The 20,640-nt window shown below is 42.4% G+C and overlaps 1 protein-coding gene across 3 annotated transcripts in view; it reads left to right on the top strand.

The window, feature by feature from the left end:
• Nucleotides 1-20,640, top strand: part of LOC115584722 (helicase ARIP4-like) — a 74,056-nt gene that overhangs the window by 27,725 nt on the left and 25,691 nt on the right. The window contains exon 1 of one of the 3 annotated variants that reach the window (XM_030422341.1): nt 7,361-7,576. The exons of 1 other annotated variant lie outside the window; for it this stretch is intronic. In XM_030422341.1, coding sequence (XP_030278201.1) covers nt 7,573-7,576 — 4 coding nt within the window. In that variant the 5' untranslated portion in view covers nt 7,361-7,572. Of the gene's footprint in view, nt 1-7,360; nt 7,577-9,974; nt 10,282-20,640 lie in introns of those variants that run through there. One more of the 3 variants, XM_030422340.1, reaches the window with a different exon arrangement.

Raw genomic sequence — 20,640 nt, 5'->3', positions numbered from 1 at the left:
ACCGCTACATGCACAGCTCACACATCCATGTGGTAAATGACACGTTCTATTGCTATTTGCAGGTTTTTTTAGAAAACCTGTGTTTGGGAGGTCATCACTGGAGTATTTCCTTAGCATGTCGTTGGTTTCTGATTGACGCTGTGTTCACATGCCAGTGCCGGTAATCATGTACATGTGTTTTCGTTTTGCTGTCATTTCCCCCTCATTAAGAGGGGAAAAGACTGCACAAGTAAAGATGACACAATGGAAATGTACTTGGCTGACATGGAAGGTCATTTCTCGACTGAGTTTTTTTCCATGATAAACTCAAAAGAGACAGAGACTCGCTGATAAACAGACGGACATGTTTCGAGATACTTCCACCTGGAGAGAGGACAGTAATATCTTCTCTGTTATGTGGGAGCAAACCATATATTAAGACAAGAGAAACTGATGCATACGTAATGTATAGTACACTAATGTGTAGGTATCTCATTCACTGGGTTAGTAAAGATGCAAAATATGTAAATGTCTCAAGCATAAGATTTTCCAGAGGCCACACAGTTAAAATACATTTTAAGAAAGTGATTTGGGAACATATGGCTCAACAACCATCCTGAGCTGCTTGATAAGGAACTGAAGAATAAGAGATCTAAAGTTAATCAGTAACATTTTAAGGTCAATCCTAAAACGAGGTTAATCAGCGTAGTGGTGCCAAAAGTGTAGGGATATGTTCTCTTTTCTTTACACTTGTTACAATATAATTTCAGTAGTCCAATTATAAGGACCCAAAGGCGTGAACAACTTAAGAATCTTTAATGTTTATAACTGTCTGATCTTGAAAAGAGGAATGGAAGAAGTCTCGGAGTTAACTGTGAAATTTACAGATTTTTGTGAAAACTGATTATTTTTATCCTTTGGTTGAATCCCAACCAATTTTTTGTTGAGTTGTTGAATCTTTATTTTTTGGTTAAAAAAAAAAAAAAAAAACTTTCCCTGACCTGCAAGAAGCCACCAGCATTAAGTCATACTGTTGTTGTAAGATAGTTCTATCTTTTTAGAAGTGTATATAATGGTTGTCAGGGCATGAAACCAATCATTTGTTGGTCTCTACAAATCCAGATGCAATAGTCTACCAATGGCTTAGCTGTAGGTGTAGAGAAAATGTTTAAATCAAAATCCTATTTAATCAGGCTTTTGAAGAATCATGATACCCAAGGAAAATTAGAATGGTCCTAGAGTTGAACCCTGGGGCCCTCCACATGTTAAAAAGGTTGCGGAGTGAAACTAAAATCCTACAATCTGACAGATGTGATGAAAACCACTGCAAGAGTATGTAACTAATGAACGTTGTTCTTGCCACTGAGACAACCTGTGTATTGTAGTAAACTATTTTTCAACCAAAAGCATGATGATGCAGGGGGCCATGAAATCACTATTCGAAAATGGTGATTTTCATTACTTGGAATATTTCAGTAAAAAAAAAAAAGAATCAGAAAAACAATGAGACTTACTGTTGGAAAGCACCTTCCACAGAAGACACAACCAGTGCACATACATACCCTAGAAAAACCAAGGTGTGTGTGTGTGTGTGTGTGTGTGTGTGTCATGTGGAAGCGAGGCCATTCGTCAAAAAGTGGCATTGAGAAATGGACTTGGGAGGTGGGACCAGTCTCCTAAAATAAAATCATCCTTCTCAGCAACACAGTGCTGCTGGGATGTCTGTTCTGGGTCAAGTGTGTGTGCGTGTATGTGTGTGCACGCATGCATGTGGGTGTGTGAACAGATTGAGGGGTGTGTACTGCATGTTATTGGCTCTTTACAGCTCAGATGAGGCTGTCGTGAGGTTTAGTCACATCTTTCATAAGACACACACACACACACACACACACACACACACACACACACACACACACACACACACACACACACGCACACTGGCCCCTGAGAGCAGCAGAGTAATAGTCTGTTAATTAGCCTGTTGCTCCCCTGCCTGTGTGTAGGTGTCGGTAAGCAGAGTACACGCTCACACTCTCAAGTGCAAATTGAAGAAAAACAAGTAAACATGTTTCCTCCCACGAATGTTACAGACACCTGGTGGTTTAATCAGCGTCAAGATAACCCTGCCAACCTGCGTCAGAACAGGGCCGGTGAAGCACCGTGTAGTTCCTTTGTAAGGCTCATTATTAACACCGTATTCTTTACAACAGCTTCAAATCTTATAAAATCGTATATGTTATAAAATAAAGAGGGACGGAACAAAGTGGAAGAGCATCATGGTCTTCAGCTTTGACCTCGAATCAAACATGTAACGTGGAAAGGTGTCGCTCATAGGCAGGAGAATTACAACCAACTTTGTAGTTTGTTTAGCCTCTGTTATCTCATTGTTTTGGTTTTACGGCTCATTTATTATTTCATGTATGCTTAGTGATCTTTTCAAGTTTAATTCCAGCAGCTACAGGGAGCTACGTTTAGCAATCCAGCTCTATTAAACCCACCATTTGCACCGTGTTTAGCCCCAAGCTGCAGACCGACAAAGCTAGCAACTAGCTGGGGTAAAGCTGCAGCATCTGACAGCTAAAGACTAAGAGATGATTCTTTTTGAGTTGGAGACTAAACCATTATTTAAAGTAGGTAAGTAATGTCTAGAAAGGCCACAATCTGCTCCAGCGATCGTGCAACGCAGTCTGTTCTGAAAATGCTCACGGACGTGCTTTAAGTCAAAGGGTGTATCTCAGAGTATGACATCACATTTCATTTCTGCAATCAGGAATAACTGCACCAGTAGAAATGATCATATTAGCCCAGCTGATACATAGGTTGGCCAATAATTTTATCACAGTTATACTGGTATTGTTTACATTATCTGATATGAAAACCTTTTATTTTTTTGGGACAATATTGCAGAAACATGCTTGAGATCACTTATAATTATTAAATTCCCAGAGGAAACAGTTCACTGTTTCAGTGCACAGGTGTTATTGTAGCTAATAAAGTTTATTGTTAAACTGTAAAATATAACGCCTGCATTAGGTGTATTTGACTGAAATATCTATTGGATTTTTTCACATCCTAATATAGGTATGAAAAAAAGTAATTATATTTATGATAACGAAATACGAATAAATGACAAACAAAATATAAGTGATATTTATGCTGAAATGAAGCACTCTATAATTGATGGCCATTGTTGAAGGCTAACTCGGTGTGATTAGATATGGCCGCAGCAGCAACACTCTCTGTGTGGACACACATACCGTACACTGTGTGAGCCACAGCAGTTCAGTGAAGCAGCCGTCGTGCACACGTAGAGGTATGTTGTGTGTCCGGGGCATCAGCTCGGGGACCTCTCTATCTGCAGTCTGACAGTAATTTTAGAAGTCTTTGGATTACGTAAATAAACGGCAGTGAAATGTTTTTAGATAAAAGGTAAAATTAGATAACGAGTATCAGCATGATCAAACTCTTTGTGGTCTTTCTCATCTGATACCGTTCAATTTAGCGGAAGAGTCAAAAACACTGCTTTCATAACCGCGTATGTGTGTGTGAGACCTGATGAAGGGCTGAACAGAGTGAAGTGTAGGAGGTGATACAGTAACACCACCTGCTCTACATACTGAGCAGACTTCAGATCAGGTAACGCTCTGGCTGGATGCCTAACTGATCATGAGATTGACTAATTCATCAGTAAAACCACCTGCCATCTTTGTTCATGTGTTAGCTGTTGGCTCATCATTTTCACATTAGTCACTCTGCGGAGGCCTGCTGACATGTTTGTCATCAGATGGTGAGCGGACCTTTTCAGCAGCGGTCAGGACGGGAGAATATCCGATCTGGGGCTGTCACGGCTGCAGAGAGTTCTCAGTCTGAACCCCACTGATCAGACTCAACATGTTATTTCTACTGAATAGATTTAATCCAAATGCTGAGATCTCTATGGAGTTTACATTGAGACATTTTGTGCAGGTTTACCTTCGTTCCCGCAGCCTCGTCCAAGCTAATTCATTCACCTCAGGCTGCTCCAGAAGAAGACACAGAGTCTTGTCTCAGCTGTTAGACTGTAAACAAATGATGTTAGTTATTTTTCCCAAAAACCAAGCTTTCTGGTCATGTTGCTGTGTCCAATTGAGAATGATCTTTAAGAATATTGAATCATCCTTCAGTGCGGAGTTAAAAAAAAAAAAGTTAAAAGTGGGCCTCAAGAATCTCATTGACTTGATTTTACAGAATCAACAGCAAGAACTGAAGATATACACACTGTTTTTGTCACTCAGGAGGACTTACTTTCCGATCGTGAATAATAGACTAAGAGATTAAACCAGGGCAGATATGATCGTCGTTTACATCTGGGTGTCGTGACTTTTCAGATAAAAAGCTTTTGATTCAATATTAATTTCTTTACAGGGTGACACGTCTCAATAGATCTGTTTTTTTAAGTAAATTGAAGTCTAAACAATACAGGTCACCTATTTTCACCAATAAAGATTTAAAAAGTACAAATAGTTACTATGATAAGCACCGACTGGCTCTACGTGTTCCTAGTGAGGCATGACATCCACTCATGCTGACGTTCAAGGTTCATTCTTAACGTTGGAAACAGCAATGGAGGAAACAATCTTAGCACCGGGTCCACTGAGTCTGTGTTCCTGAGCTTCTGATCATTTCACCTGATCTATATCAGCAGGCCGCCAGAACTTCAGATTATTTTTTTAAGGCAACATGGACAAGAAATCTACACTTTCATTCAAAAAAGGTGGAACAGTACAGTTGTTTACTCAACTGTGTAATCCACTAACCCTGCAGTATCTGTGTAGTCTTGGTTTTAGGAGCAGTGTGTCCTCTCACTGCTTTATAACTGCTACTGTTCGTGTCTGAGGTCAAGTCAGGGATTCAGTCATGGGTAAACTGGAGCTGGAAATGGAAACCAACCCTTCTGTCACTGTATCCTTTACACCTTCAGCTTCCTCCTCAGCATTTCAGTGATTCTTTGTTTTTTTCTTAACAAGTGTAGCCGTTTCTGTTGTTGTCCGATGATGGTGGAGTTTGAACAAAAAGATCATACAAGTCTGACTGTTCAACAATATAAGACTATATAACCAAAACTGTTACTAAAAAAGTTACAAAGGGCACCTTTAAGAATTATGCCAAGTAACTAACAATTATAGTTGATTAGTCTGTCACTAACTTTCTCAATTAATTGATTAGTTGTAGAAAAAATGTCGAGTGGTGTTACCCAAAGCCCAGGATTTTCCTTAAATGTGTTTAAAAGTGAACAGCCCAAAGATATTCAATTAATTTATTTTCGTTAAAACCCTACCCACTAACAATTAATTATCAATAATGAAAATAGTTAGAGATTAATTCAGTAGTAGATAACTAATTGATTAATTGCTACAACGCTAATAAGAAGCTAACCTGCTCTATCTTTGATTCTTCTGTTGCGAAGTCAGTCCAGTTGATAACACTAATGCATATTGTCATAATTTTACAGATAACTAACAGATTATTTTTGTCACATAGATATGTTCTTCCTCCAGCCTTTCCACAAAAACACTGTTACTCCCTCTCTCTCTCTCCCTGTCTCTCGCTCTCTCTATTGGTCAATCGAGGTTATGTAAACAGTGAAATGTGAGCTTTCTTTCCCTGCAGGAGGAGGCGTGGCGGGATACCAGAACTGTGGTACTGTGGCAAAGGTGAATGTGTGTGTATGTGTGAGCGCCATCATACATTGCCAGGCAGTCCTCTGCTTCAGATCACTGCTGTCACCGCCTTCTCCTCCTGCCTCCTCCCCCACCTTGCTCCGCTGCCCCTCCCCCAAGCCCTGTAGTAATGTGGGTTAGTGTGTATAGCCATGTAAGACAGGGCTCTCACCTTCCACCCTGTGTATGTGTGTGTGCATGTGTCTCAGTGATCTGTGAAGGATTAGCCCACACTACCGACATGGCTTTAAAGGGGTCTTTGGGTTCACAGGCTTGTTTTGAAGCAGCCCCCTCCCCTTATTGTCACTGATTTTCTCTGTTTCCTGGTTTCATGTACACTCGTTGACTTCTTCATTTCACCTGTTTGACAGTTTTCTATCCTTACGTTACTCTTAATTTTTCCCTTTCTTTAGCTTTTTTTTTTGGTCTTTTTTAACCCGTGGCTCCTGTTTTCGATGCCTCCCGCCCACCTTTTTCCCTTCCAGTATTCATTTGTCTTGGGTATGTACTCCATATTTCCCCTTCATTCTACTCACCATCCCCAGCATTGATGGTTTTCGCCATTTAAGTGTTGCTGAAATTTACTGTCTGTGGCAATTATGGTGTTTATGAAGTGTTTATTGCTGTTTACGACGTGTGATACCGTCCCGCGAAGCCAAACTTTATTTTCCGCCGCGTGCACTGACCAGAAAGTAGTAGCACATGACTTGATTCATCCCTGCTCCTTTTTCTTTTCTCTTCTTTTCATCCTCCTCTCACTCTTCATTTAATTTTCTTGTTTGCCCTCCTTCTCCAGTTGCAGTTTTCCTCTCTCTCCTTCCTTCCTGTCCATTTCTGATTGCCTCATTCCCCCACAGGGATAATCATTGAAAGGCCCGAATGATGATTGAATGGTCTGTAATAACATGTTAGCATTGTAGTGTCAGCTGCATACTATCAACAAGGACATTACAGTTGGTGTGCCTGCTGAGGGAAAATTATCGTTTCTTAAATAATTTTGCCTATAATTTCTCTTCTAACTGAAGTCATTTTGATGTTTGTGCAAAATTTGAAGGTGACCAAAATAACAATGAGATTTTACAATGTATATGGCATAGGTTCAATCATGACATAGGTTCAGTCATTGATTTCATATTTTTTTCTTCCGGAATAGTTTGAAATGGCCGAGACGTGATATGAGAAACCTTAAGTACTTGCAAGTTATTTTATTTTTCTGTCCTATCATGACAAATTATTATTATTGGGATTTGTATTTTTAATGACAAGTACAGTCCAACCCTAATTTCATTTGAGATGTTTGTCCTTTATTTGGAGTTGTGATCTTCGAAAGATTCCGGTGAAATGATCAAAGATCAGCAACACCACAGATTGCAACAAACATTCCAGATTATCCTTTTACCTCCCTGCACTCAACCTCCCCCCCCCTCCCTGCCTCCTCCTCCTCTATACATCTTTTCCTGGTCGAACCCCATTACCCCTGTTACCTAAGGCTGCCTCTATGGAGTGGGCGTGGCTTAGTGACATCACACTCGCTCCTGTGTCAGTTGGCTGGGGGAGGGGAGAATGAGGGAGGGAGGAGACGCAACACGAGCAGGGGGTTTCCTACGCACGGCAGGCCGGGGCAGCTTTCAAGCGACTCATTGTTTTGTAATTGTCCCCATGGCCTTCTGTCCTCACTGGAGCGCCGGTAAAGCTGCGAGACGAGACTAGATGTTCAGAGCCTCGCACACACGCATTGACACAGTTTAGACAGGACATTGAGGGAAGTGTCTTACTAGCAGTATGAAGGAGGAATACACACCGGCTGGAGTACGTTTAGAGTGAAAGTGGAGAGGAGGCATGGATCTCTCAGCAAAGAAGTAGGAGACAAAAAAAAAACTTTCAACCACATGACATGGGTGAGTAGCTGAACAGTTCTTGTTAACTGACCGGTTCGGTGCTTCTTTGTTATCACACATCGGTGTCTTCTCTTCCCTGTGTTAGTCCTCATGTCTCTCCTGCTGTCTGTCTACTTATCAGTGTATGTATGCAGACAGTAGGGAGCTTTCTATCTTACTGACCTACATGTGCTGCAGTGCCAAGTCTGTGGCCAGGGCCACTCGGGCAGAGCGGAGCTCAGAGCTTTCATAAGGCATGTTGTGAAATAGATGGAAGGGTTGTCCTTGTGCCTAAAAGAAATCTTTGTCTCAATTCACAAGGGTTTTAATCAATTAATTTGGATAAAAGTTATGCCAATGTGTTTGTAGGGGAAGCTTGAATGAAGGGTTCTCTTTTCCTTCAGTTTTTGTAAATCAAAGTAGCTTCAGTCTTGGAGTAATGAGCCATTTAATCCCGCGTTAGGGGTTTCCTGCAAGTTTTCGTAACTGTGCCCCCAGGTCTGTGAAAATACTAACACACTGGGTGAATTAACTGTGCAAATCAGACAAATTTGCCTCGGGACACGCTTTACTCTCTTTTAATGGTCGTAAAGTTTCCAGTGTGCTGTTTTACTTTATGTTGACGATACACAGCACTGCGGAGTTTCACGTGGGAGTTTTTAAAACGAGGAATGTTGAAGAAGTTCTTGCTTCTTATAATTACGCATTTTGTGAAGGTAGTCTGGTGCAAAAGTAGTGCTGTTGCAACAGAGGACATGGTATCTTAGCTTTTCTGAAAAACAGGTTTATAAGTACTATATCAGTATTGTTCTGTCTCCTATCATTCCTTGTGTACATGTTGGGGTTGATCTTATTTTGTAATAAGTGGAGAAACAACTGTTTTGCTTTTCAGAAGCCAAATTTTAGCTCACCAAATCCACAGCAAATATTAGTGTAAATGAATTGTTTGCTCAGTATCATCAAGGTTGTCGCAGTGCTCCGTATGGATTGTGTAACTTTTTAGAACCCATTTTTAGTGTTTAGGTGTTTCAGGGACCTTGACACAGATTTCAGCAGCCATGTTACTCCCCTGTGCCCTTGATTATGTTGCACAGACATACAAACTGTCTGTCTGGGTCACCAGGGCTCCAGCTCTAATGTATACAAGCACTCAAGTCCGTGTTTCCTACAGGAAGAAGTGTGTTTGTAAAATCCATTATTCTAGATTCAATACTTTATCGCCATAACAACATGATTGATTACAGGTTGTTTTAGCAGGGCTAATTGAAATTGAACAGAAAAAGAGAGAAATAGTAAAAACACTCACACTTAAAGGTTTAATGTGTAAGACTTTTAGTTTAAATCATTCATAAAATTGACTAAAATGAGCAGTTTGAGATGTGTGTGAGCTGCAAGATTGCTTCGCCCAAAAAGCCGCACAGCTTTTTTAGTCTAGCCACAAGCAAATTAAAGTCACTAACTGAATTCAAGTTTCTCTCTTTTACAAATTGAAGATGAGCTCAGTTGCCTTGTTAACTTATCAACAAACACACTTCCCTCAAACCTGAAAGAGATGAAGCCATATTGTACATATTGCAACTTTAGAGCATGTAATACATTAAGCTTATTAACCCTAAAGGTTAAAGTATTTCCTTGATATTCATGAAACAAGACTTTGTTTTGGAAGCTATTTGTGGTCAGCATGGTTTCGTAATAACCATCCCGTTGTATCTACATTCATTAATTACCTTTCTGTGAAGTAGTTTTTCATTGTTAGTGGCGGGTACGCTATCCTCGAGTCCCTCAACTCGTTTTCCGTCGGCTGATCAGTTTGAGATGTTGCATATGTTTAGGGCTTCACTATTACACAAAAGGGAAAAACTCTAGATATGTTTTCATAATTGATGCTAATGTACCTATCTTTAGCACAGTGTATTGGTGTTTGGTATAGTTGGGATCTGGACAGTAATCAAAAATATATGTTGGGAGATATGCTCGAGCTAACAAACGTTAAGCGAATCCAACCCATGCAAAAATGATAAAAGTATAAAACGAATCGATAAAATGAAATGGATCAGTCACACATAAAATACTGTCTGATGTAGCTGTGTCACTTCTTTATATTGTTCTGAAGCACTTTTCTGTTAAGGTGACAAACGTGTTGATCGGAGCTGAGCGTCTTTCCTGAGCCATGTTGTTTTTCTTTTTCTTTTTCTGACTGACAAACACAAAAACAGGCAGCATGAATGTGTGGGTGGCTGCTTCCGTACATGCTCTGTGTGTTTTGGAGGAGTGTTTTTCCTTTTTGAAAAGGCGGGGTGGGGGGGGGGGTGGGGGAGGGATTGAGTGAGGATCGGCCGTACGAGTCCCCCCTCAGCGGGGCCCCGGCTCCAGCATGAAGGGTTATGTAAGTTTTTCAGCTGCCAGCCCTCCTGCCTGCCTCTGCCTCACATTCACAGTGCTATTGACTAGAGAGGCGCACAACTAGCAGACGGCCAGTAGTCAGTGAGTCAGTCAGTCACTGAGGCAGTAGATTAAAGAGCAGCCGTGTGTAAAACAAAAGTCTGAGAGCAGGCGAGGAATACATCTCCTGTTCACTTCCCTTCTCTTGAAAGAGGAGGCAGTTTTTGAGAGTTTGACAGGGAGTGAAAGAGATCAGAGGAGAGGAAGAAGGACAGCAGAGAAGACCAGATCTTCTTGAGAAGCGATAACCATGCTGCTCCTGGACGAATCAGAGTCATTCGCAGGTAGGTGACATCATCACTCTGACCTTTTTGGAGGAAGGGCTGAATCCCCTGACACTGAGGAAAACGGGTAGAAAGTTTGCAGGATGAAGAGAGATGGAAGAGGGAGCTCAAAGCTTTGAGAAGAGAGAGATAGTTGCTGCACAGAAAAGCTGCAGAGATCCTCAGCAGTTCATCTCTCGATGACGAGATGATGAACACTGCGTTGTAAATTGAGCCAGAGAGGAAAGGGGGTCAGTAAAAATAGGACTTGATGAGCAGAAAACCTTCCCAGACATGTCGAGAATGAGCAGCAGCTGATCGACGCTTGAGAAGTTACTTAACGTTGTTGTGTAACACCGGCTCCATACCCACTTAAACATGCACGTGGATCTGTCTTCCCCTCTCTCCTTCTCCTCTCTCTGAACTTCCATCTAGCTCTTCATTTTTCTCGACTTTCGCTCAGAGTCATCGGTCTGCGTCCGATTAGTCCCATTTTCTCTCCTTTTTCTCAGTCAGACTCTCTCCACCTCTCAGCCGGTCTTTCTCCCCCCCGTGCAGTGCAGGCTGCCTCGCTCTCGTGTTGTGGTCTCAGGCCTGCCCTCCCATTGGCTGTTTCTACGGTTACCTAAACCAATGCCGGTGCCTGATTGGTGGGTCGGCGCGGGATTGAGCCATGCTGGAAGTGTGAGCATGTGGAGGCAGGAAAACATATGGTTCATCAGACCAGTGGGTTAGGGGGGTGGGGGGTAAAGGCGCCGCCGCTGTTCGTCTGGATGAACGGAGAAAATCTGTGACGAGGTGTTTTTTTTATTTTTTTCAGTGTAGTGTGCTTTCTGTCTTCATATGGCAAGGCAGGAACTGAGAGAGTTCAAAGTGTTGTTTTACCAACAAAGAGGGGAGATAAGAAGAGTATTTTTAGCAGTTCATGTTGCATTCAGGGATTTGTGCCATGAATTTACACCACTACGGTTCATTTCAGCTAATTTCAGGTCAATTAACCCTGGATTAAATCCCTGCTTCTAATGTTTCTGTGGCGTTTTTTTCATCAAATAAGACTTGTATCACCCCATTACAAGACAGTTAAATAGTCCTCATAGTATTGAAAGTGCAAAATACAACAAACCAGACCCACCGGGTAATGTTTTGAACATCTCCAGTGTGTTAATGGTTGGACAGTGATATTCTGTGTGCTGTCTCTGCACATTGGATTTGAAATGAAAACACAAGTACAGTTTAAATGTTGACTTTTAGCTTTGTATCGGAGGTGTTTACGTCCACCTCAGGTGAACAAGACAAGAATTGTAGGTGTTTATCTACGAAGCCTCATGATTTTAGGGATCTTGACCAAATGTACGAATTAACTTAAGCTTTAGTCCAGGGCTGGTTTCAAGGTTTGAACTGACCCGCCAGATGTTTCTACAGAAGTGAAGTGATTATAAAAAGAAAATTATATTATGATAGGTGCTTGCTTACCATAATATATCAGTATGTGTTTGCTTTTGGCCCATCGGACACCTTTAGGTTTCAGTTTTGTCTCACTGAAGAAAAAATTTTGGGCACCTTTGCTTCAGTCTGTTGAAAATTGACCGTCTGGTGTCTCAGACTCACAAATGCAGACATTCAGAGGGTTAATGACATCATTTGGTCTATTAAGATCATATGATTCACTTTGCCAGTAAAAATGTTTAAGGCCTGTCCCATTAAAAACTCCTTCCTCACTATGTCTTCATGTAGAGTATTGTTTTCTCGTAGCAAATGTCCCACAGTGTTCACCCAACCGACGTGAACAGTCTCAAATTAAAGCTCTTAGTCAACATTACAGTCATTTTCATTTCAAATCCAGAGCGCCGAGACAAAACAGTGAAAAACGTATCATTTTCCTGACTGCCTGCAGTCTCCACTGTACTGCCTGCCTGTGTCTGACATTAGAAAAATATAGATTTTGTCAGCATGAATGTGGCTAAAGATGTTCAAGCTAATTTACAGCTGTATGTGACTTAAAAAGAACAGCTATTGAATAATTCAAGATTTAGAATTTGCATGAAAAGTCCATCTGTTCATATTCAGCACCTCTGAGCTGGTCAGTTGAGGATCTTGCAAAAAAAAAAAAACACCATTCCATTATTTGTTCATCATTAGTCACCGCTGCTTGTGGATTTGCTCAGGGTGCATCGTGTTCTCCTGCCTCTGCCTCTCACTGTGTTGGCATTTATCGCGACACATATTCACAGGGGTCATTTATTCAGAACCAACTAACATCTATGCGCCTGTAATTCCTGGGATTGCTCTGGGTGTTAGGCTCGCTGTGCAAAGACACACTAGGTGCCTTGTCGTGGCTGCAAATGTGGCATGTCGAGTAGTGATAAAGGCTAAAAGAACACGCTGTTCTCCCTCGATGCATTATGAAGGGTGTGTGCGTGAGCGCGTTTTTATGACCGTCTTCCTGCGGGTACAGTCTGTCCGTCAGTGATGAAATGTTGATTGTGAAAAGAAGCACAATGTCTTGGCTGCATGACGCAGTATGGAGCATGTTCCAGGACACCCCCGTCGACGTCACGGACGGGAAAACGATTCCAGTAGGTCGATCCCAGAAACATGGTGGTAGGTCTGGGAACTAAGACAGAATGTAAGCCCACCTTCCCCTCCTTGTCAAGCGCTGACACGTCTCCAGCAACTGAGACAGCAACTTGTATGCTCACTTTGAGGCTGTCAAGAGGCAAAAATGGCTGAAGCAGAGTCTAGTGGGCCGGTGGGAGCACCGATCACACCTTTCATCCTTTCTAAGTGTGACATCAGGAGGGCTTTAAAGCATTTGAACACCAAGATTACATGTGACAAATACTCTTAATGGTTTTGGATGGTTGATTAAAAAAGGGGGAGTTAGTCAACAGCAGTAACATCAACTCTATGGCCCAACAAAACAGGATGGAGCCATTTGTCCTGATTCCTATTTTACTTTGTGCAGTGTTGCACGCTCTGCTCGGTTTTGCGATTGTCCTCGGCACACCGGACAGGAACAACGTGTCCAGTTTAGACCGGCTCCGGGGTCGGGGCCAACACCAGGAGCACGTGTAGTCTGGCTGCTTTCATAACGCCACAGCTCATAGAGAGGATGTAGGCTTCGCCGGGCCAGCCACATGGCTCTCGTTCCCACTTCCCCTAATGTCGCCTTTGTTAAACGTCTGGGCTTTTTGATCTCTCTCCTTCCTCCCGTCAGATGATATAGCCGCTCTCTTTGTTCTCATTTCAATGTAAATTTCCCCCTTTTTAAAGTTCTCTTTGTTGGTTGATTTTTTTTTTTTTTATCTCGCTGCTGCACAATGCCAGTCACTTTGTTCCCTTCTGCATTTTCTCTCTCTGCTTCTCTTTCTTCTCATTTTTCCTTGTGTTTTTCAGTGCAGATTTCATCCCTCCCTCCTTCCTTCACATGAACAAACTGCTGTTGTTTCTGTCCTGCCTCATTCGACCCTTTCTCTCTCACTAAATGGCTGCAGTGCTGTATAGTGTTACATTACAGCAGCCTCGTGATCAGAGGGTGAATTTCATGACGCCGGCGTTTGTCCCAAACCACCACCAGTCACATTGTAGGCACCTTTATGTAAAGCCTCTGGAGCGTTTATTTGTGTAACATCTGACTAATTTAGAAGAGAACTTAGAGGAGCAGGATATAAGCATTAGCCTCAAATAAAGCGCTGCGTATCACAAGAAAAGCTGCAAACTGCGGCCTTCTGGAGCTACCTTTAGCTAGTTAGCTCAGTTAGATGTGCAGCTAGCGGTCCAGAACAAAAGCTCGGAGCAGAGTGTTTGGGTTGATATGGATTATATGATGGCATACGGCTAGAACAGTCTGATGTACCATGATAGACAGTTTATAGAGGTGTGAAGGTTTTGTTGTGCGGGTTTTGTGTAGGTGAGATTTCTCAGAGGTTGACCAGCACTGTGGTGATGTGTGGCAGCATCCAGGCCTGTATGTGTGTCCTCTCCCTCCTCCTCATCCTCATCCTCATCCTCCTCCTCCTCCTCTCCCTCCCTCCCTCCCTCCCTCTGCTGCAGTGACACACTGGCCTACAAACAGAACAGAGCGTACCACCTTGCCTCACCTCTCTCTCTCTCTCTCTCTCTCTCTCTCTCTCTCTCTGTCTTTCTCTCTCTCTTTGCCACACAGTCATTGTTTCTTCTTTCTCCGTCTCTTTTCATTCTTTGTCGTGTGTGTCTCTCAGCGCCTCTGGCTGCTCTGACACGCAGCCACACACACACACGCAGCCAGCGGGAGGGTTTCATAACTCACCTGCCTCGCTCTAATAAAGCAGCCTTAATAACTCATTCAGGGCAGTCGGTTATGTAAAAGGGGTGTGTGTCTTTGTGTGTATGTGTTTGTGTGTGTGTGTGTGTGTGTGTGTTGTCATGTTGCAAGCTGCATTAGTCTTCTGATATGTTTTTTTTTTTTTTTTGTCTTTCTCAAGGCAAGTTATGTAACCATGATAAATCTTGATTTGTCCTGGGAAGGAAACCACAAGTAATTTCTTTATTTATTTGATTTGATTTTTTTTTTTGTTTTGGCTTCTTTTTTTAAACTCTTGGTCTGATGTGAGATGTATCCTCTGTTCACCCCTGTAGACGCAGTGATGGGTTGAAACAAAAGGTGCAGAGGTGAAATTAGAATTTTGTTGACAAAACATCAATTTCTTTAATGGTGCCCTTAAAAGTTTCTGAGCATTTTTTTCACATGCTTTCAGACCCCAATTACTGTATTTTAGTAGAAATTGCTGAACGTAAACTGGAACTCAATTTACAATGAAACAGCAGAGGTCACCTTTAAGTGTTTTTCCATTGGCTAAATGACATTGTGGTCCCAACTCGTCAGTGTTGGCGACCAAACATGATGACGGTGAAACAAAGTAAACTTTGTTTTAGTGCCGTAAATGGGCTACCACCAGACCAAACAGCAGCTTCTTTCCTCTGGCTGTGAGACTCCTTGCATCATCCTCCGAACTCATTTAGAAGAGCTATTTATATGTAAAGGAATATCCTGTCTTCTGGCTGATGGTCTTGTCTGTAGGTCATACAGAGGGCTTATACAGTTTAACTAGTTAAAAGTTCCTTGTAGTACATCGAAAGATAAAATCAACAGAGAGTTCAGAATAACAAACATCCATGAAATCAGTGAAAGCAGTGATAAAGGCGGCATTTATCAAGAATCTGGTTGCTTAATGCGTCAGTCTGGACCGTGTATGACTTCCAGCGAGTATCTGGCAGGAAAATCAGAGTTTAATTCTTCAATCTGTCTCCTCCTCGATTGATTTATTGATGTGTTTATCTGGTGGTTTTGTGTTTGTCCTCTTAATTATGTTCTCATCAGCCCCAACCTGCATCAATCTGACATTTTTATTGTTGCCACGATTTTTCGAAAGCAGTCATAAAAGTGAGAGAACAGTATGAACGCTGCTAAACAGCAGGAAAGAGGCTGAAAATACACACACACACACACACACACGGGCAGACATACTCATCATGGCATATCTGCAGCTGTGAGCCAATATTTTAATGTGTTCCTAAAACTCTAGATGTTCTTGAAATGCCACCGTATTCGTCGGGATCTGCGAGCTGCGAGTGTGTGTGACGTGGTACAGCTTTGTGTGTGTGTGTGTGTGTGTGTGTGTGTGTGTGTGTGTGCGTGCAGGACGTGAGATTCTTGTGAACATGCTGGTTGTGTAACAGCCAGAGGCAGCGGTTATATAAGCGTCCCCCCTTGTCCGACCAGCCTCAGCGTCGGTGGCCTGTCTGTCTGTTAGAGAGCAACTTTCTGACTGAGACTGTGTGTGTGTGTGTGTGTGTGTGTGTGTGTGTGTGTGTGTGGAAATTAGACTCTTAATAAAGCAGGTCGTCTCATCGAGTGCAGCAGCTTGGTACTGAAAAAGTGAATTAGAGCGGTTTTGTGTGTTGACCTCAACTCGTCACACGTCACCCACTGACCCCATTAACACCTTCTCATTCATCCCCGGCCCGTCTCCATTTTCTGTGACGTCGACATTTTGACCCTCTCCTGACGTTTTAACCCAAACACAAACGCCTCGCTGATTCGGAAGCTGCTGGTAGCTGTCAGATAAAATCTGGCTTCCTGTTTCTTGACGTCTGTGTTTTGTGTTTTTCCATCACATCTCGGCTTTCAAGGAGGCTTTCCTTCTTGTCTTCATGTACACGTGTTTTGCCTTGTCAGCCTGTTTGATGGACTTCTCGAGAACAGGACGGAATAGATTTCCATGTAATCAGGTGGATAGTTTGGCCAAAAGCCAAGGCTGGATCAGGTTATTGTATTTATTTATGAAATGAGAGGAAATCCAGACTTGATTAGAGGAAAGGATGCGTCTCTTGGATGAAGTTACAGAATTGATCTTTTGCTGGGAGTGCCTAGTTGTTCTGATAAGTTATAGCTAAAGTAAATCATGTCAGACTCTCATGGGAAATGGGATGAAATGGGATTTTTCTCATTTCATGCTTCAATTCTTCTATGAGTACTTGTTTTTCTAAGTTTTGCTCAAACATCATAGTATTTCCACTCTAGTAATACAGTACCACTCAATGCCTCCTATTTGTTTTTTGTCCTGTTTTGTCTGTTGTTATCGTAATGAGCCCATTAAACTTAAAAACGTATACATTTCGAGTTAAATTAGGTGAAAAATAAGGAAATTTATTTTTTTTACTCAGTCACTGGCAGACTCGGGATGTTTGAGGGTCAGGGGTGAAAAAATAAAAAGGGCGCCGGCTATATGGGGTGGAGCACACAAACTCTGCAGTGTGAGTTGATGAAACATCACCAGAACATGTGATGTGATGTCAAAGTGCCACTTGTCGTCTTTGTCAGTCAGACTGATGTAATAACACCTTATAATGACGGCAGCATGCTGAACGTCTGCAGGTCTTTCTGCCCGGCGAGGCTTTCTCCTCCTGTTTTATAACAAAACATCAGCAAGAAAAGTTTATGTAACAAGGAGGACACGGCGACCCCGCGAGCGCGCTCAAACATATAACTGGACAACAGGATCGGGGAAAAGAGGGGTAAGATGGGAGATAAGAGGTGAAGGACAATAAGGAAAGATAACAGGTACAAGACATCCAGAGGAGAGGAGTGAGAGGATGGGTAGAAGTGAGCGGAGGAAGCGGCAAATGAATAGATAGGAGAGGTGTGAAGGACAAATGAAAGAATAAGAGGGAAAACTACAGCCAGGTGATGGAGGAGGAGGAGGAGGAGGAGGAGGAGGAGGAGGGGGAGACGTTGGCAGGTAGAATCGGAGACATGAGAGGAGAGAGTGCCGTGGAGGAGGAAGGAGTCTAAATGAGAGGTGACTAAGATGAGAAGCAAGTATGATGAGATGCAAGAGTGAAAATGAGGCACGGAATGGGGAGGACAGGCCCATCACAAACTGTAAATCTCCACCATGTTTGTTGAGGACGGTGTAAAGAAAAGTACAAGAGCCCTGTCCATAGCAACATGATTCCCATTCCAAGTTTTCCAAAACATGTTAAATAACTGTGACAGAGTAGGTATATGTATAATTCCTAGTAGAGAGGGAACAAGTGTTCTCAACAGAAACATCCAGATAAGAGCTTATGACAGTGTCCGATATAAATGATTAGATGAATTAATTCAATGTTCTGCTCCTGTGAACTCTGTATCCCCTCCATTTCCTGTCCACTTCCTGTAACCTCCTGTCTGTGTTGGATAACCAGACAGCTTGTGTTTGTGAAATGTGTGACGTAGAGGATTCTCTGCCGCGCTGTAGTAAATGTAGTATCTGAGGTCATCTGTAATCTGCTTACATGGACAGAAGGGCAGGACCCAGACAGACTGTCCACCCCGCTCACTTTATTTAATAATTTTTCCAGTGTGTAGGTCAGTGACACACAGGGAGCAGAGACGCCTTAGACTTAAGGAGTTTGTGTTGGAAGCCGCTGAAAACACACACACGCACACACACCTAAAAACAGTGGATCCTTATTTCACCAGTGTGGTATGTCTCATTTTTGTTGTGTTTGGGTAAGTGACAAGAGGTGGATCTGGTATGTAGGTCAAGCACTCAGGACCTCATACTTTCCGTGTGACTGCGTGCGCACGGGTTCAGTTTTTTGAATTCCTGATTTATGGATGCAAATAAATCTCCTGCAGGTATTTTGATATGTTTTCAAAAAGCTCTCGAAGATCTACCTCAGCATTCATATTGTTCAACACCAGTCTCTGTCAGGCTGCAGGACGTCACCAAAAAACATGAGCATGAACCTGAATCCCAGTCTGTGTCCGTGGTTTCAAAAACAGCCTTTAAAGTGATATTTCACCTAAAAGTGGCGAGCGAGCCTCGACTTGAAGCCGTTGTGAACAGCTTGTAATTTGCATCTTTGCAGACAGCACATCGGCTGTGGCTTGTTGAAATCGGCGTCTGATTTAAGCGCCATTAATCCCAAGATTGTCATAAAAAAAACTTCTCGGAACTCTGCGCTACACGCAGGCACATGCATTGCTCATGTGTTTCCATTGGTCAGATCCTCGCTCATTAATTGGCTACTCCTGATTATCCCAATTCTGACTCACTTTCATCTTAGATCTTAGACTGGGGAGTAGTTAACATTTCCTGTACCAGTGATGTCATTTGTCTTAAAATAGTCATAGTAGAGTGCATTTATGAAAGTTTGTTTGTGCATGACTTCTGATTGGACGCACACAACAAACCCCCCCTTTTTTTTCCTGTCGATATTTTCAGGATGTTGTGAGTTAAAGGTCTCAGTGCTGCGACTGCTGTTCCTAGAAACCAGACTGCAGAGTGGAGGTCACAGTCAATGCTGTAACAGTCATTAATAATGTCACTCGACGACAGATCATGATCTCGACTCGTGTTTCCAGCTCAAGGGCAGACGTTTACCGATCTGTTCCAGAAAAGTTTTCTTTCGTTTTTCTTTCTTCTTCTTGTCTCTGAAGAGCAGCCACTGACAGCTCACATGAAAACCTTACTCGCTGCAGTGTGAAGCTGTTTCCGTCACTGGAGGGTGACAACTTTGTATCACTAACACTTTTCTCAGAGCCAAGTAAACAGCTTATGCAATTTTGAATTTATCCAGTGAGGGCTGGAAGGGTTTTCACACACACATTTGTCAGACCACAGAGGAGTTGATGGGAAAACCCACCGTTTGTGGAATATAGAAGCTTTTATATGCTGTTCACATTCAGTCTGTGGATAGTTCTACATATGGGGTACAGTGTTTGCTTTCCCTTTCTCCTCCTGTAGTTTTAATCTTGCCTGTGGACTCATTATCTCTTTGTCTCCCTTTTGAACACTTACACACTTAAGGGAATGCCACACACACACACAGTGCTGTTACATGGTCAGGGTGTTATGTTCGTCAGCGCAGTGCGAAGAGTTATATAAACACTTAACATATACGTATGTGGTTACATAACCTTGTGGTTGCAGAAGACATTTCCCCACTCCAACCCCCCGCTGAGACAGACACAAACACACACATACGCACTGCCATGATTTAGTTGCCGTTGGCCTCACATTCTTCGGAGCCGCATATCTCCAAAGTACATGTTGTGTTGTTTTTGTGTGGAGCAGCAAGTCTTTATCCCACGGGGAGTGTCCAACAGAACAAATTAATGGCTTAGAAAATTTGCTGCGGATGCTGTTTACTCCGACACTTACCAACTGCCGATGATTCAGCATTTCATCAACGCGCTTTGGCGGCACTCTCTCTCTCTCTTCTGCTCGGTGTTTGTCAGTGTTAGTGATAGAGTCCCGGGGTTCACATGCATTCGTACCTTGTGTATCGTCTCATCTGTCCTAAGAATCGTCACGACCCTCTTGCCTTCTCCTCCACGCTCAAAGCCACGTAGTTTGAGTTTGACTTAGTCGCTTAGCAACACGGGCTCTCCAAACACTAATTTTCACCTTAAGAAAACACCTCCATTCAATTCGGGAACAAGGGAGTGTTTCTTAATGAGCTGGGGAGGTCTCAGAAGCTCAGTGTGGACCAGAATTAAAACCCCCGTGTGGTTACTGCCGTCGAACTGTGACGAGCTGCAACATGCTTCAGAATTCTGATAAAGACGAAGATTAGTTCAGTCAACTTATTGGTTTCTCCAAGTGACAGTAAAACAAGAAGGCTCCATCTAAATTCACCTTTATGTGACAAGTAAAATTATACTGTCATTAGAGTATCACCCATAGCCAGTGATGGAATGTAACTCAGTACATTTACTCAAATACTGTACTTTTGCACAATTTTGAGGTATTTGTACTTTACTTGAGTATTTTTCGTTGTGTATATAAAAGATGTAGCATATATCAGTATATCTATATATTCCATCAATTTCTGCTTCTTTTGTTCCAA

Source organism: Sparus aurata, chromosome 7, assembly GCF_900880675.1.
Source record: "Sparus aurata chromosome 7, fSpaAur1.1, whole genome shotgun sequence".
Lineage (NCBI taxonomy): Eukaryota > Metazoa > Chordata > Actinopteri > Spariformes > Sparidae > Sparus > Sparus aurata.
This window is presented reverse-complemented; position numbering and strand designations above follow the sequence as displayed.